Genomic DNA, 13520 nt, shown 5'->3' on the forward strand with positions numbered 1-13520 from the left:
ACAATGGCAGCACTTCATTTACGTCATGAAGCATCATTTTGACATCACCATATAATATGCATGCATGACGTATTCCCGCTACGCAACGTCAGCCAGGAATTTCAGGAAGCGCCCCTTGACAGCAAGTACTACATTTCACCCCATTCGTAACACAAGTACAAGTGCTTTCCTCCCTACCATATATATACCTTCTCTTTTGCATCCACAATTACTTACATGTACCATCCAGGCAGCATGAATAGCCTGCTAGAAATCCGCTTTCGATGTCTCGTCATTTTGACATCACCAAGTTCAAGTTTAAGATAACTTTATTGCCGTCAGTGTAGAGGCCCCTCCGCTCCCTAGGGGGCCTCCAAAGACCCTAGGGTAGCCTCCAAAGGAGAGGGAGCCCCATAGGGAGCAGTCTTTCGCAAAGCGTCCCAGCCCCGCTCCGAAGGCACAAGAAGCCATTTCGACAGCTCAATTTCGCGCCACAAATTGGAACACGCCACTATTCTGAGAACCAATCAGAAAAACGTGACGCCGAAAAGTGATCATGCGTGTCGAGAATAGGGTCCCCCTGTTGGTAGAGAGCGATTGCCTCCCGGATATGTGACGTTATACTCAAGTGAAATATCGCAGCGCGCTGGTCTGAAGCCTTTAGGAGGCGTTGACGTAACGCAAATGCCGATAAAGTCCTTGTATTCGTTAAATCTTTTCAACCAATCAAACCGCAGTTGAATTCACGTGACCTTGGTGGCGGTCCCCGACACTAAAGTTTCGGCCCAGCATTCCACCTCTAGGACGTTTTACTGACTCTACTGTTTTCTCCATTCTTGTGACCGTAAATCCGTAAGCACATGTAAACCTTTCTAGAACCCTGTCGCGAACGTAAATCATGCGTTCGTTTTCACAATTTGCCGAACGGGCGCGCGCCATGTGGAGCCAAATTCTTTCTCTATGGCAGAAGCGCGAGCCTTGCGTAAACCACGTGGTGTCAGCACGCGTACATGCGGCTCATATACCTTTTGCGATACCTTTGCTAAAGGTTACAGAGAAGACAAGAGGCTTGCTTATCTATGGCAAGAGCTATTAGGGGGGGGGGGGGGGGGTTGTCATGCTAGCTGTATAACTAAAACGCAAGCCCGACCGCCACTTCGTGCCAGAACTTTCCCGCAAGTGGTTATCCGATGCTGCTACCTCAAAAATAAAAGAGCAAAAGCACGCGCGATATTTTACCGTATTTTGGTTTGCAGCACTTTTCGTCTGGAAGCGTCAGTGGATCGGTCAAATGTCGTACGTGCACTGAAAACTCTGCCACTTCGCCATGTGGCACAGTGGTCAGGCTAGCAACTTTTCGAGCTATTTCCCGTGTTGCTTTGCCGCGCGTTTATCGTAGTAGGACCGCGTTACGCGGCGTATTCGACGGCCAGTCCATGTGCAAAGAAACGCTGAGATGAGCGCACTTCAAAGATAAGAGAAAACGCTTGATCACTTGCGGCGCCTGCAGACCACCAGTTCTTTCACCGATGCGGTCACGGAACGGATCGCACATCCCATAAATTAATCCTACTAGCTGCTGGCTTCACCAATTCCTATTATACCAGTCGTGTTTCGTTTGAAGTGAAATCGTTCATGTGCTGCGTGTGGTAAGTACGTGTTAGCGGCCTTTAAAGAGCTCCAGATGCTTAAAATAATCCGGTACCCACGATATATCGCCTATAATTCTCTCTGCACCTTTTCTCACCGCGTTGTGCATCCCTTACGGCGCTGTTGGCATATGTCCATCAGTAAGTGATACTTCTGCGCTTTTATTGGCGTCATATTAGTTTCGATTCTGCTCCGACCATGGCTGCCTTACTCAATCTTCGTGCAAACACGAAGGCGACAAAATGCCTCGATGTTTTTCATCATATGCAATGCTAACTGCATGTGAGGGCTCCGGAATCAATTTCGACCACCTGGGGTTCTTTAACGTGCACTGACATCGCACAACACACGGGTGCCTTGCTTTTCGCCTCCATCGCAAAGCGGCTGCCGCGGCCGGGATTAGATCCGACACCCTTCGGTACAGCATTCTAGCGCCTTAACCACTGTGCCACTACAGCGGGACCACTGCTAAATGTCTTGATGGTACATAGAAAAACTTGAACTCAAAGGTACTGTATCTGTAGCTGTAGTTAATCACATACTGCAAGAATTGTGAAGTGGTAGGGACAATGTAACGTGAACGAAGGTTCATGTAAAGCAGCGCTGATACAGCTAGTGTCCAGGCCCAACATCATACTTGTCCTGTGTGCTATATCGAGAAGTGCTGTGCAGAGAAAGTAAAGCATGATTCTGAAGCTGGTGCTGACTTTCTTTAAGCAAAATGTTAGCCACACACGCACCATTGCCCCTAGAAGAGCAGTCACAATGAAAGTTCACATTTAATTTGCTCTGCAGCACATACTGCTTGGGCACAGACAAGTATAACCTGGTCTGTATATTTTCAGAAGCATCTGCTGCACAAAAAGCATATATATTGGAATCCAAGTAATGTACAAGGACAGATACTGCCCGCATAATTGTTTATTGCTCAGAGCTACAATGGGTATGCAAACACTTGCGAACATGTGGAAAAACATAAAGAACCAAAGAGTGGAACACGCCTTTAAAAACAGTTGTCTTATATAGTGAATAAAACATCAAATGGCAGAGAAAGGGTCAAATGCTGATTTTTGCATGGCAATGTTTGCTAATATTCAGCACCACTTTTCCTCACGTGAGATGCATCTCTCGGTGGCTGAGAGCTTAACTTTTACTTTTGCCTAGAATAATTTTCCTTTCAGGAATGTGCCTCACAAGCACAGGATCTTCTATATGCAGATAAATGTATGCTGTAGTTATGCTTTAAAACTTGTGTGTACTTTCTGTTGGTCATGGTGGGTGCCAGATATGTCAAAAAATGCTAAGCAACTTCGCCTAGAAGCTTGTCTTGGTGCACTGTACAACAGCACAGGAAGTCTCGGTTAGTCATAAATCCCTTAGTTATAAATGGCACTGCAGGTGCAGTAATGATTCTCATGCGCTTCATTTGCATGCTATGAGGACATCCTCAGTCATAGATATGTCTCGAACTGCATTTTGTAGAAAATGATGGAGATGGCATGATTTCCTGCCATTTTGATTCCTAGTTAGTCTGACAAGCAATCTGCATTTTGTTGCCTCAACACTGTACACAAGAAATTTGGCCACATCTGGTGATGTGGCCAAATTTGTGATGCGGTGATATGGTGATGGTGAGTTGATGTGGCTAAAAACAACTCATGCACCTCATCAGCTACTTAACAAAGCTATAAAATACTGCACTTGATGCCAAGGCAATTCACATCAGAAAAGGAAATGCCAAGATGTCCATGTTTAAAGGCTGTTGCCTTGATCGAAACAACCTAACCAGGAGTATAGCATTGCATTCTAAGCATAAAACTATACTAACCGCATCTATGGCTATACTCACATACTCAGTTCTTGTGATTCTCATCATTTGTGCTGTTTCACTATTTCAGCAGGGAGTTTCCATCCATTTTGCATATTCTTGAATTGCAGAGTTCATTTGCTATTTGTTTTTTTTTATTTCATTAGCCAATGTTAAGAAAGCATTCTAGCTGCAATTAATGTGAAAAGTGCAAAGTTAATTAGATTAAACCAAATCAGTGCTAGGCCTGGTACAGATCGAAAATCTTGTAAGCTGACTGTGTATGTATGAAATTATACCCATAGCATTTGAGAGGGTAATATTGTTTCTTTCGCTGCAGTTTATTGCAGAGGTTTAGCATAAACTAGATAGAGATATAGCACAGTGAAGACAGCTTGCATCCATTTTGGTCACACACCTTAGCCTTGTTTATTCTGTTGCAGCTCTAAGGGCTTTTTGGCAAGGCTGCCCTTGAACCTGTAAGTATGAACTACCCTCCCTACGTAAGGCCCTTCGACAGCAGTTCAAGCACAGAGGTCATAGAAACACAGCTCCAGGTATGTAGCCTAGTGTCCTTATAATGCAGTTGTATCTCCACCTCATCAGCATCTATCCAATTGTGATGCTTTATAAAGGGATTTGATTGGTCCGACCAAGCAGTAATCAAGTTTAATGTAACTGTTGCTGCATAAGATCTCTTGGTGGTTCAGCAGTTAAAGCACACCTCTGGACAAATTTGAAAAAGAAAAAAACCATGATTGCACTCTTCCTATGAAATTTTTACCTCTTCTAGCAAAATTATTTTCATGTTATGCTTCATTCAGATATCGTTTCTGCCGATTAGCTCAAATGAAAACTCTGCTTCTGGGTTTCCCAGAAATTGAAATTTGGGGGAGCATGGATGGTAGATGAGAAGTGGCAACCATTTTTAATAGCCGTCAGTGCAAAAAAAAAGATTCAGGATAAATTAAAGGGGGGCCTAATAAAAAGCAGGTGGGAGGTGTAGAGACATCACTGCCGTGCACCTATTTTATTGCAGTTGTGCACAGCAAACCTCTCAGCCTTAGTTGTGTAAAGTGCCATTGTAGCTATGCTAGGCTTCATTTAATTTTGTTAATTTGTGTATTTAGCATTAGATTTCTTCTGAAGGAAATATGGTGCAGCAGTGAAACAAAACATGAAACAAAACTGAAGCAGTGAAACAAAACATTTCATCCAGTTTTTTAGCATGGTCTTTCGTCTTGCTTCAGACTACTAAGCAAGTTCAATATCTAGACTCTTATTTTTGCAATAACAGTCCATTATTAGACACTTTAAATGGATACCGTATTGATTAAGCATCCCCAAATTTTTTCTTATTGACTAGAATATGGTTCCAACAAATACATTAATTCACATCTCTCATAATATTGACTAAGGAGCTACCAGCAATTACTTTTACTGGTGTGGTCACATTTATGATGCTAGAAAGAAACTGCCTTGAGGGCTCCGCCAGAGTTGTATCGTGTATTTTTCCTCACTTGTCACTTTTGTAATGACAAGCTGCTTTCACGGTTTAATAATTACCAGGAATAAAAGTGCTCTTTTAGAAGATTCCAGTGGTTGCATAACTACAAAAACTGTCGTTGATTTGAACTTGCTTGGTGAACTTTTGGTTTTCTTAACCGAGACTTTGCTTTCATGAATATCAAGTTTATCCACATCAAACAATGAATACAATAATTATATTTATCACAAATTAATTTAAACTATTCATGCTTTAAGCAAATTTTGCCCTCAAATTTAATCACCAAACATGGACTGTGTATGCCCACAGTGCTACCAGTGTTCCTTTGCTTTCAAGTCATAGTTCTGTTGCTAAATTACCAATCTTTGAGAATCAAATGCATTCATTGCTGCTGAGTTAATTTAAATTTACTCATGTTATGGCTGTGGCAAAAGGGGTCTCTCCTGGGCTGTTTTTTACCCGCAGTAGCAAATAAACACTGGTCTGCCCACATTCTCTTCCAGACTTGTGTGTTCCAGTGTAAGCAGTTGATGTTGCCTGCTGACAGCAGCGGAGTGGAGACACATTGGGTCAGCGACCTTGCAGTGTTACTGAGCGACACTGCCTTCCTTTCACACAAAAGCGAAAGAGTCCGGCTGATGACAGCATGTTGTCATGCCCACATCATGCTTTCGACTGTCAGCAATGTTCCATACAGTCCTGGCAGACTTGTGGTCAGTTGTTTTGCTGTGGTTATAACTATTATAGAACATTTTTGCCTGATGTGTTATGATCTCTCCGATTCTACTGTCCTTCCCGTGTGCTCCAGGCAGTTCATTTCTGAGGTTAATTTTAAAAAGCTTTACCTGTGCTTACCATACTACTGGGAAATGCTAAGTGCTACCACATTGACACATAGAAGCAGCACTGTGAAATGACAGCAGTTGCAGCTGCACATTAAATTGAATAAGTGTGCTCACTTGGACGGCCAAAATATTTCACAAGTTATCTGAAGCTGTAGAGAACATGAGCGCAATACAGTGCTCGGCCATGGCAGTCACCAACTACCTCGGCAAGCGCTGTAGTTCTATTATAAAATTTTATGGCTAAGTGTTCTTTTTGGATCAGTGTTAGAACATATGATAAAAATTTTTATTAAAATCATAATTTGTGCCCACAATGGTTTTATCACCTGATCATGACTGTGTAATGAAGCGTGCTTCTGCTGATTGTCACATGCATGTTCCCCATGCTTATAGAAAAATTTCTATTTCAGGATGTGTTAGAATTTCTTGTCGATGAATTGGCCAAGCTACACAAGTGTTCAGATCCTCTGCTTGACGAACGTTGGGAACTGTTCAAGGCATGTGCATATTTACTTCTTTGCTATTGAATCTTTTTTTTTTTTCCTCAAAACAGAAGCATGCCAATTCTAGAATAGCACTGTTATTTACACTAAGACGCCAAAAACTTTTATTTTAATTTGCCCTGTATTAATATTGCTAGTCTAATGAAAAAAGGACTATTTTTTCTGAAAACAAAGCTTTTGCATAGTAAGAAAGGTTAGAAACTGCAATGCAGATACCACCACTACACACTATTCTCTAGTGTATTTGCTATTCATTAGTGTATTTTTATAAAATTTTTTAAAATCCTGTTTGTTTATGAGCCCTCTGCAATGCTTGATAGCAATTTACAATTTTCGCATAAATATTTGATAAATGCAAAAAAAAATGTTGCGTAGATGCTTTAGTATAGGCTATACAGCCATTCCATTCCGAGTGATTATCATGGAATCTTTTCAGCCTTGATATTTTGTATGAACATAGTTGATGGATTATGTTATTCCCAATTTTAAACCCAATTTTCTGGTAATAAACAAGCCTTTTGCTTTGCTGCCAAACAAACATCAGAATAGCGCATGCCACCTATTTGATAACAAGTACAAAAACTAAGGTTAGCTTCTTCTCTGCCGCCTTTTCACATGACCGTTGCTTCCAAGTTTTCTTTTCAGGTTTGGTTTGGTTTGTGGGGTTTAACGTCCCAAAGCGATGCAGACCATAAGAGATGCCGTCAGTGGAGAGCTCCGGAAGTTTTGACCGCCTGGGGTTCTTTAACGCGTACTGACATTGCACAGCACATGGACACCTCTCTGTTCCACACCCATCGAAAAGCGAAGGCCGCCACCGGGATTCGATCCCGCATCATTTGGCACAATAGTCTACCGCACCACAAGGGGGCATTTTCTTTTCTATTCAGCAAAAGATTCTAACAGCACCTAATAGGTACTGTTAAAGGGACAGAACACCGGAATTTAGGTCTCAAATTTTTTTCGCCGCAATGGGAAGACTGATGTCTCAAATGTTCCGATTCCATAGTGGGTTTGGTAGAAACGCTGTAGAAAATTTTTACGAGAATTTTTAGATCAGAGCATGTGCCCGTTTTTATGTAGTCCGATGCTGGAAACCATGAGCAGTGACCGCGATGATGTCTGGTGGTCGACAAAAAAGACGTACCGAAAACAAATAAACTTTCACTCGCCAGGCAGTAATTTGACGTTTTTTTTGCTTAAAGTAACACCCTTTTCAGTTTCACACCCAAAGCTGTTACGGCACAATAACGTACGCCTCGTCAATGAAAGTTTTACTGGGTACTATCATCGCTTCATTCACGGAATTCCAAACACTGTGGCGCCATCTGGTGGCAAAACCTGAAAGCATGCCTTTCGCGGTGCAAAAGGAGGGGTGGTTTTTATTTAAGGACGCAGTGGAGAGAGCACAAGATATAATGAATTATGACAAGCACTCCTAGAAGAAAAAAGTCGGGTGCACTTGCGATAAGCGACGATATTTTGCTGACATGTAGTCACATGGGGGAACAACGTTACTAGATACTTCTAGTAACGTTGTGGGGGACTACACCAAAAGTGATAGGGTTTCTCCACCAGATAGCGCCTTCGTTGTTTTTATGTGATCTTCAATGGCAAATTAAAATTATAAAGCCTCTTTTCTTCGATATTGTAGTGCTTAATGTGTACTATATGAGGAAAGGTCTTTTCATCTCCACCATAATCTCATGACATATTTTGGACAGTGTTCTGTCTCTTTAAGTGCATACTCCAAATATGAGCAGAACGAAATATTGTTTCACATGTAATAATAGTGTTCTCTCAGCTCAATATAGAATGCCATTTTTCACACTGCTATACTTGATCGCTGGTAGCTTGTTTAAAGTTCCAAGAGAAAGCCCACCCACCAAAGCTATGAATATACTCAACCAAGAAAAAATTACATTAGTCGCAATATATGCATGTTCATTTTCTCACTCGTCATTGCTGTGCTCATCCAAAGATGTCTGACTGCTGCTATGAGATAAAAAGTGCAGCACATCATCCACCGTGCTTTGGCGAGCTTTGGGTCTCGTCACCAATTTGCTGATTGCAGAGGCCAAGCTGTGGTTGAATTCCTTATATTCAGAGCCATTGTGACATGTAGAGATGCCATAACACTTAAAGGTTGCCACAATGATATCCTCTGAAAGGGCCATCCAAGTATCAGACACAAAGTTTATACACAAGGCTTATGACGTGTGGAAAGATGGCCTCTTAAAGTGCCCCTTAGCGGTGACAGCCCCTTCCCACAAAAAGTATAGCCAACAATTTCTCATGGCACCCTAGAACCGTTTTGTTCGACATACATCAGCAGGCTGGAGGATAGACACACACCCAACAGGAATGAACATATCAGTTTCCTCTCTGTGGGTGGCCTCCTGCACTGCTATCAACAGCCACATAATGTCTGCTCTGTTCTTTGCATCTGCTACCTTTCCTCCCTGATTTGAACTCTCGCGAGTTACCATTTACTGTGACAGTTATCGTCCTAGTAAACTTTCCACCTCTTTCTGGGAAGGCTTCCCACCATCTTCCCGCTAAAATCTTACGAGTATTAGGGGTGATGGTATCATCTCTGTCGTTCAAAATGAGTCACCATTGATGCTCTCACACGATGCTCTCACACGGATGGGTTGTCTGAATTCATCGCAAGTTTTCATAGAGGAGGCCTCCTGTGCTTTCAAAGGCATTAAAGCTAACATAACATTTCGAGAGCGGGCAGTGCTTACGGGGGTCTTTTAGTTAATTAGATAAGTTGCCTCTAATGGTGAGTAGGCAATACTATTTAGGGTGCATTTTCTCAGAACATTATGGTAGGCAGTAAATGCATAGTTTACTGAACATGTTCATTTATTCCCTTGAATGCTGCAACCTCTGATAAGTATAGTCCTTTGTTAATGTTCATGGTGCCCATGTATAACATTTGCATATTACAGCTTTGAACCCTAGTCAGGTATATCCCCATTTTGCATCAAAAATAACAGCTGTTTGTTAAGCGTTCTAATGCAAATAGACACCCCTAGCATACACTGTACCATGTTTCCGTTAATGTTACCATATCACCGACAAAGTTGATGGGCATCTGGTACTTTTGAAGCGATATATCTGCCATGCGTAGGGAGCAGTCAACACGTGTGGCACTGGTGACAGGCGGACTCACAGTACTCTGGCAACAGTAACAGAGTACCGAGTAATCTAAAGATGTCTAATACTTTCTGTCTTGTTTCGCGGTTTCTTTTCCTCCCTGTGCAGACAATAGGCCATGGGAAACTGTTCTGCCATCTGCACCCCAAAGTGCTTCAGTTTGGCACCATTGTCCACAACGTGTTTGTTGTCCTGTATGACGCTATTAGGTGAGGGTTAAGAATGCATTTCGATCAGCATTCCTCAGAGTAAAAAGAAATGTTGAGGTTTTCCAGCCTGAGCCTAGCTTTGCAAAGTGAAAAATGCAGATGTTGCAGAAGTTGTGACGTCATTTGTATAACAGGATCTTTGATCAGTATTCTGAGGTGCAAAGTTTTACAGGTCTCAAGCAATGGCAGTGGTGGGGGCAAGGTGCTTAGTGTACACATTCAAGTCATTCCTATATGCCTTCGACTGTTATTGCCCTAATTCCTTCTAGCCTAAAAAGGTCTTATCTCTGTAGTCCTGTCTGCTTAAAACTTGAATGTGAACAGTGAGCACCTAGCCCCCACCACTGCCATTACTTGCGACCTGTAAAACTTTGCACCTCAGAATATTGATCACAGATCCTGCTATACAAATGATGTTGCAACTTCTGGAACGTCTGCATTTTTTGCTTTGCAAGGCTAGACTCAGGCTGGAAAACCTTTGTTATTGTCGTTATTTTGACTAAATAGGGAAAGGAGTTGAACAGTCATTATTGATAGAAAATAATTTGACAGATTTGACAGAAGAAAGTGCAAAATGCCATTGATAGAAGCAGAACATATTATGCCACCATGTGACATGAGTAGTGATCTGCCAATCGAATCATGGTGGCAGCTGCTGTCTGCCCTACAGCTTTTTAGGGTATTCATGTTAAAATATCATAATTTCCTTTGGATTCAGAATGGGACGCAGCTGCTGTCGTGGCGTAGTTGGTAGCCCACATTACTTAGTGCAGAGGCCACTATGGTTTCTATATTGTCAGTATACCTGCACTGGCATGCAGCCTTTTCTTCTATAAATTGTCAAATTATCTGCTGTCTTGCTCAAACAACGAGAGAAAAAACAGTTACAGTAACATTTCTGTGATCTTTCCTCAGTTTCAAAGATGTTTAGCATTGATTGATTAACTTCAATTTCAATATTTACATTTAACAACCATTTATTTTCCATAAAAGCAAAAAAATGTCAATGAATAATGGGAACTGGGCAGACATACTGTACAATGGCGCATGTATATTTGTGAGGACTCCGACAAAAAAAAAGAAAAAAAAAAAAAAGGCTGTTCAATTCATCCTACTTCTCTTGAATTAACGTAACATTATGTGTGATGTAGGTCTACCTTATATACGAGCCTAAAATTTTGTGTAAGACACTCATATTTTTTCAACGGCTAATTCCTACTTGACATACTTGCTAAGTTTGTTTGTGCACTCTTGGTTTAACTTTTTCAGCCACAACATTGGCCTTATGTCTGCGGGCTGGCAGTTTTTGTCACCAATTTTGAATGCCCTCATTTCACCAGAGAAGACCTTGGGCTTCACATTTGCACATTTAATTCCTCCCTTAAAGGTATGAATAATTTCAAGCCTTTTTTTTTTTTTTTTTTTTTTTTTTTTTTTTTTACAGTTGTGCATATCAAGCGCATTCTATGAAGTTGGCAAATAGCTTTGAGTAAAAAAAAAATTACACGGAGACTGCATCCGATGGCTTTTCACAGAGGTTCAGCGGATGTTCGGAACACCCGAAACAGATCTCTGTCGGCTGTCCAAGGGATATTTATGGTTTCTTAAGTATTAAGAAGCCATCTTTGAAAAATTCCTGTACATAAACCACTAGCACAGTAAAGCACACATCACTCACATTATGTTATTTTAAATATTTTAACATCACTACTAGGCTGCATTTTCTGGAACTGAAGAAAAACTGCCGTCAAGCGAGTCAGTTGTCGCAGTGGCGAGCCAAGCAGCTGATCCAACAAACTGCTCCATCTGTCAGGCAAAGCAGCAACCAAAAGACTCAGTGGGTGGGCAATAAGCGCTTGCTTTGAAGGTTACTGTAGCATTTTTACACTGCTTTCGTTAAAGGAACGACGGCTTTCGTCCTCACTTCAATTTTGTAATGAGATGAAATGACATCTTGAAGGAACCACACAGCTTGACTCCATTGTTTCAGCTGTTTAGCCAGCCTACTCAAAAACTGTACTCATAGGCAACAGCAGTTTTTGTTAATTATGCAGAAATAGAGGCAAATCATCATCATCACCGTAACCACCAGCCTGATTACACCCACAGCAAGGCAAAGACCTGTCTCACATACCTCCAATTAACCTGGTCCTACGTGCCAACTGTATCTATTTGATCCCCGCAAACATACTAATCTCATCCGCCCACCTTCCTTTGGAATTCAGTCTATCACCCCTAGAGACCACCATTCTTAATTTCTATTACAATATCACTAACCTGCATTTCTTTCCTTACCTATTTGACAAGTCCTTTAACATTACAGCTGTTCCATAGATTATTGCAGAACACAAAGCAAAAAGAATAAAGGTTGAGGGGAAACCTTAGTGTGACAGTCAATGTTTTGACAAGAGCGTCTTTGTGTGTGAAAATCCTCAAGGAAAATTCTTCTAATAATGAACACTTTGCCCTGATGAAGACAAGTCCTTTCATTGAAACATTGGCTAGCACACTGAGGATTCCCCTCAACTCTTGTTCATTGTGCTTTGTGTTGACAAAATTTAGGCTGTTTTGCAGCTGCAAGGGTAGCTTTTGCATGTATTTTTCTTTCAGCCCCCCTGTTGTATTTCTAACAACTGACACTTTCAGCTTGCTTTAGCAAAGTAAAAGTGTAGAAAAAGACCAATTCTACACATATGTCAGCAATTCATGCAGTCCCTCAAGTAATATAGAAATCATTCACATTCTTTCCCTTTGCATTAACTGTACCATATCCATACTGTTCGACATGTGAAATCCAGCTGGCCTCTGACACTGTTGCATATTGTTGAACATGAAACCCTTCATGTTGAACGAGGCTGAGTCCGAGGTCATTTCAATATGTAAGGCTTTCAGTAGCAACTTATTAAAGAGGTAGATAAACATACGTACCAATGCACATTATTACTGTGCAGAAAATAAGTTCCAAAATATTGTTTCAAGGAAAAAATCAGCCATGGTTTTCTATGTTCTTCTCAATCATTGAGATTAAGGTAAAACAAAGCAATAGTTAACCTTGTAATACAAACATAAAAATGAGAAGTAGAAATTATGAACTTCATATTTTTCTTTGCTGACCGCTGCACTACAAGGATGCAAAAACTCTGGATCTTTCAAAAAAATATTGTTACTACGTAATTAAAGTTATCAAATGGGGCTAATTTCTGTGCATCTATATGCAACGGAACTGCACGTGCATGAACAAGTGCACACAGTGAGGCAATATAATAATAATAATTGGTTCGCAGGAAAGACACCCGAACCGCACCATAAGGGAGGAAGAAAAGTAAGAGTAGAAAGAGAGCCCTAGTGGAGAGCTATGGAGTAATTTCGACCACCTGGGGATCTTTAACTGCGCTGACATCACAGCACAGGGACACCACTTCGTTTTGCCTCCATCGAAACACAGCAGCCGCCAGCTCGGTTAGATCGAACACGTTAGGCAATAGTAAAATTCAAAATGTTGATAATGCAGTAGGCTTGTTGAAGCTGCATGTTTTGTTGTTATTGTTGTTGTTACTTTTTTGTGTGTCTTGGGGGATGGGGGAGAGAGACCTTTGGCATGCTATCTGCATCCCTGATAACTGACACTATGATTCTGTTAAAAGAAATGTATTGGCAAAATGTGGTTCTTGTAATACAACGAAGATGTAATATTTTTTCACAAGAATTATTGAAATCTACTCGCTTTCGTATGGTCTGTATTGTACATATGATGTCAAGGATGTTATAGGGCTGAAACTGATAGCGACCTGATTGCATACAGCCATATATATCTGTGAAGGAAAGCACCAGGAATGCCACATAACTTGGAAAATC

At 41.2% G+C, this 13520-nt stretch overlaps 1 protein-coding gene across 2 annotated transcripts in view; it reads left to right on the forward strand.

Annotated features, from left to right (window-relative positions):
- The first annotated feature begins 640 nt into the window (after positions 1-640).
- LOC146191428 (sister chromatid cohesion protein PDS5 homolog B-A-like) overlaps positions 641-13520 on the forward strand; it is a 30045-nt gene continuing 17165 nt past the window's right edge. The window contains exons 1-6 of one of the 2 annotated variants that reach the window (XM_084601964.1): positions 641-831; positions 3880-3993; positions 5447-5656; positions 6199-6285; positions 9565-9665; positions 10935-11052. In XM_084601964.1, the coding sequence (XP_084458090.1) occupies positions 3922-3993; positions 5447-5656; positions 6199-6285; positions 9565-9665; positions 10935-11052 (588 nt within the window). In that variant the 5' untranslated portion in view covers positions 641-831; positions 3880-3921. Of the gene's footprint in view, positions 832-1292; positions 1629-3879; positions 3994-5446; positions 5657-6198; positions 6286-9564; positions 9666-10934; positions 11053-13520 lie in introns of those variants that run through there. The other variant, XM_084601963.1, reaches the window with a different exon arrangement.

Source organism: Amblyomma maculatum, chromosome 4, assembly GCF_055883805.1.
Source record: "Amblyomma maculatum isolate TAMU_Amacu chromosome 4, ASM5588380v1, whole genome shotgun sequence".
Taxonomy (NCBI): Eukaryota; Metazoa; Arthropoda; class Arachnida; order Ixodida; family Ixodidae; genus Amblyomma; species Amblyomma maculatum.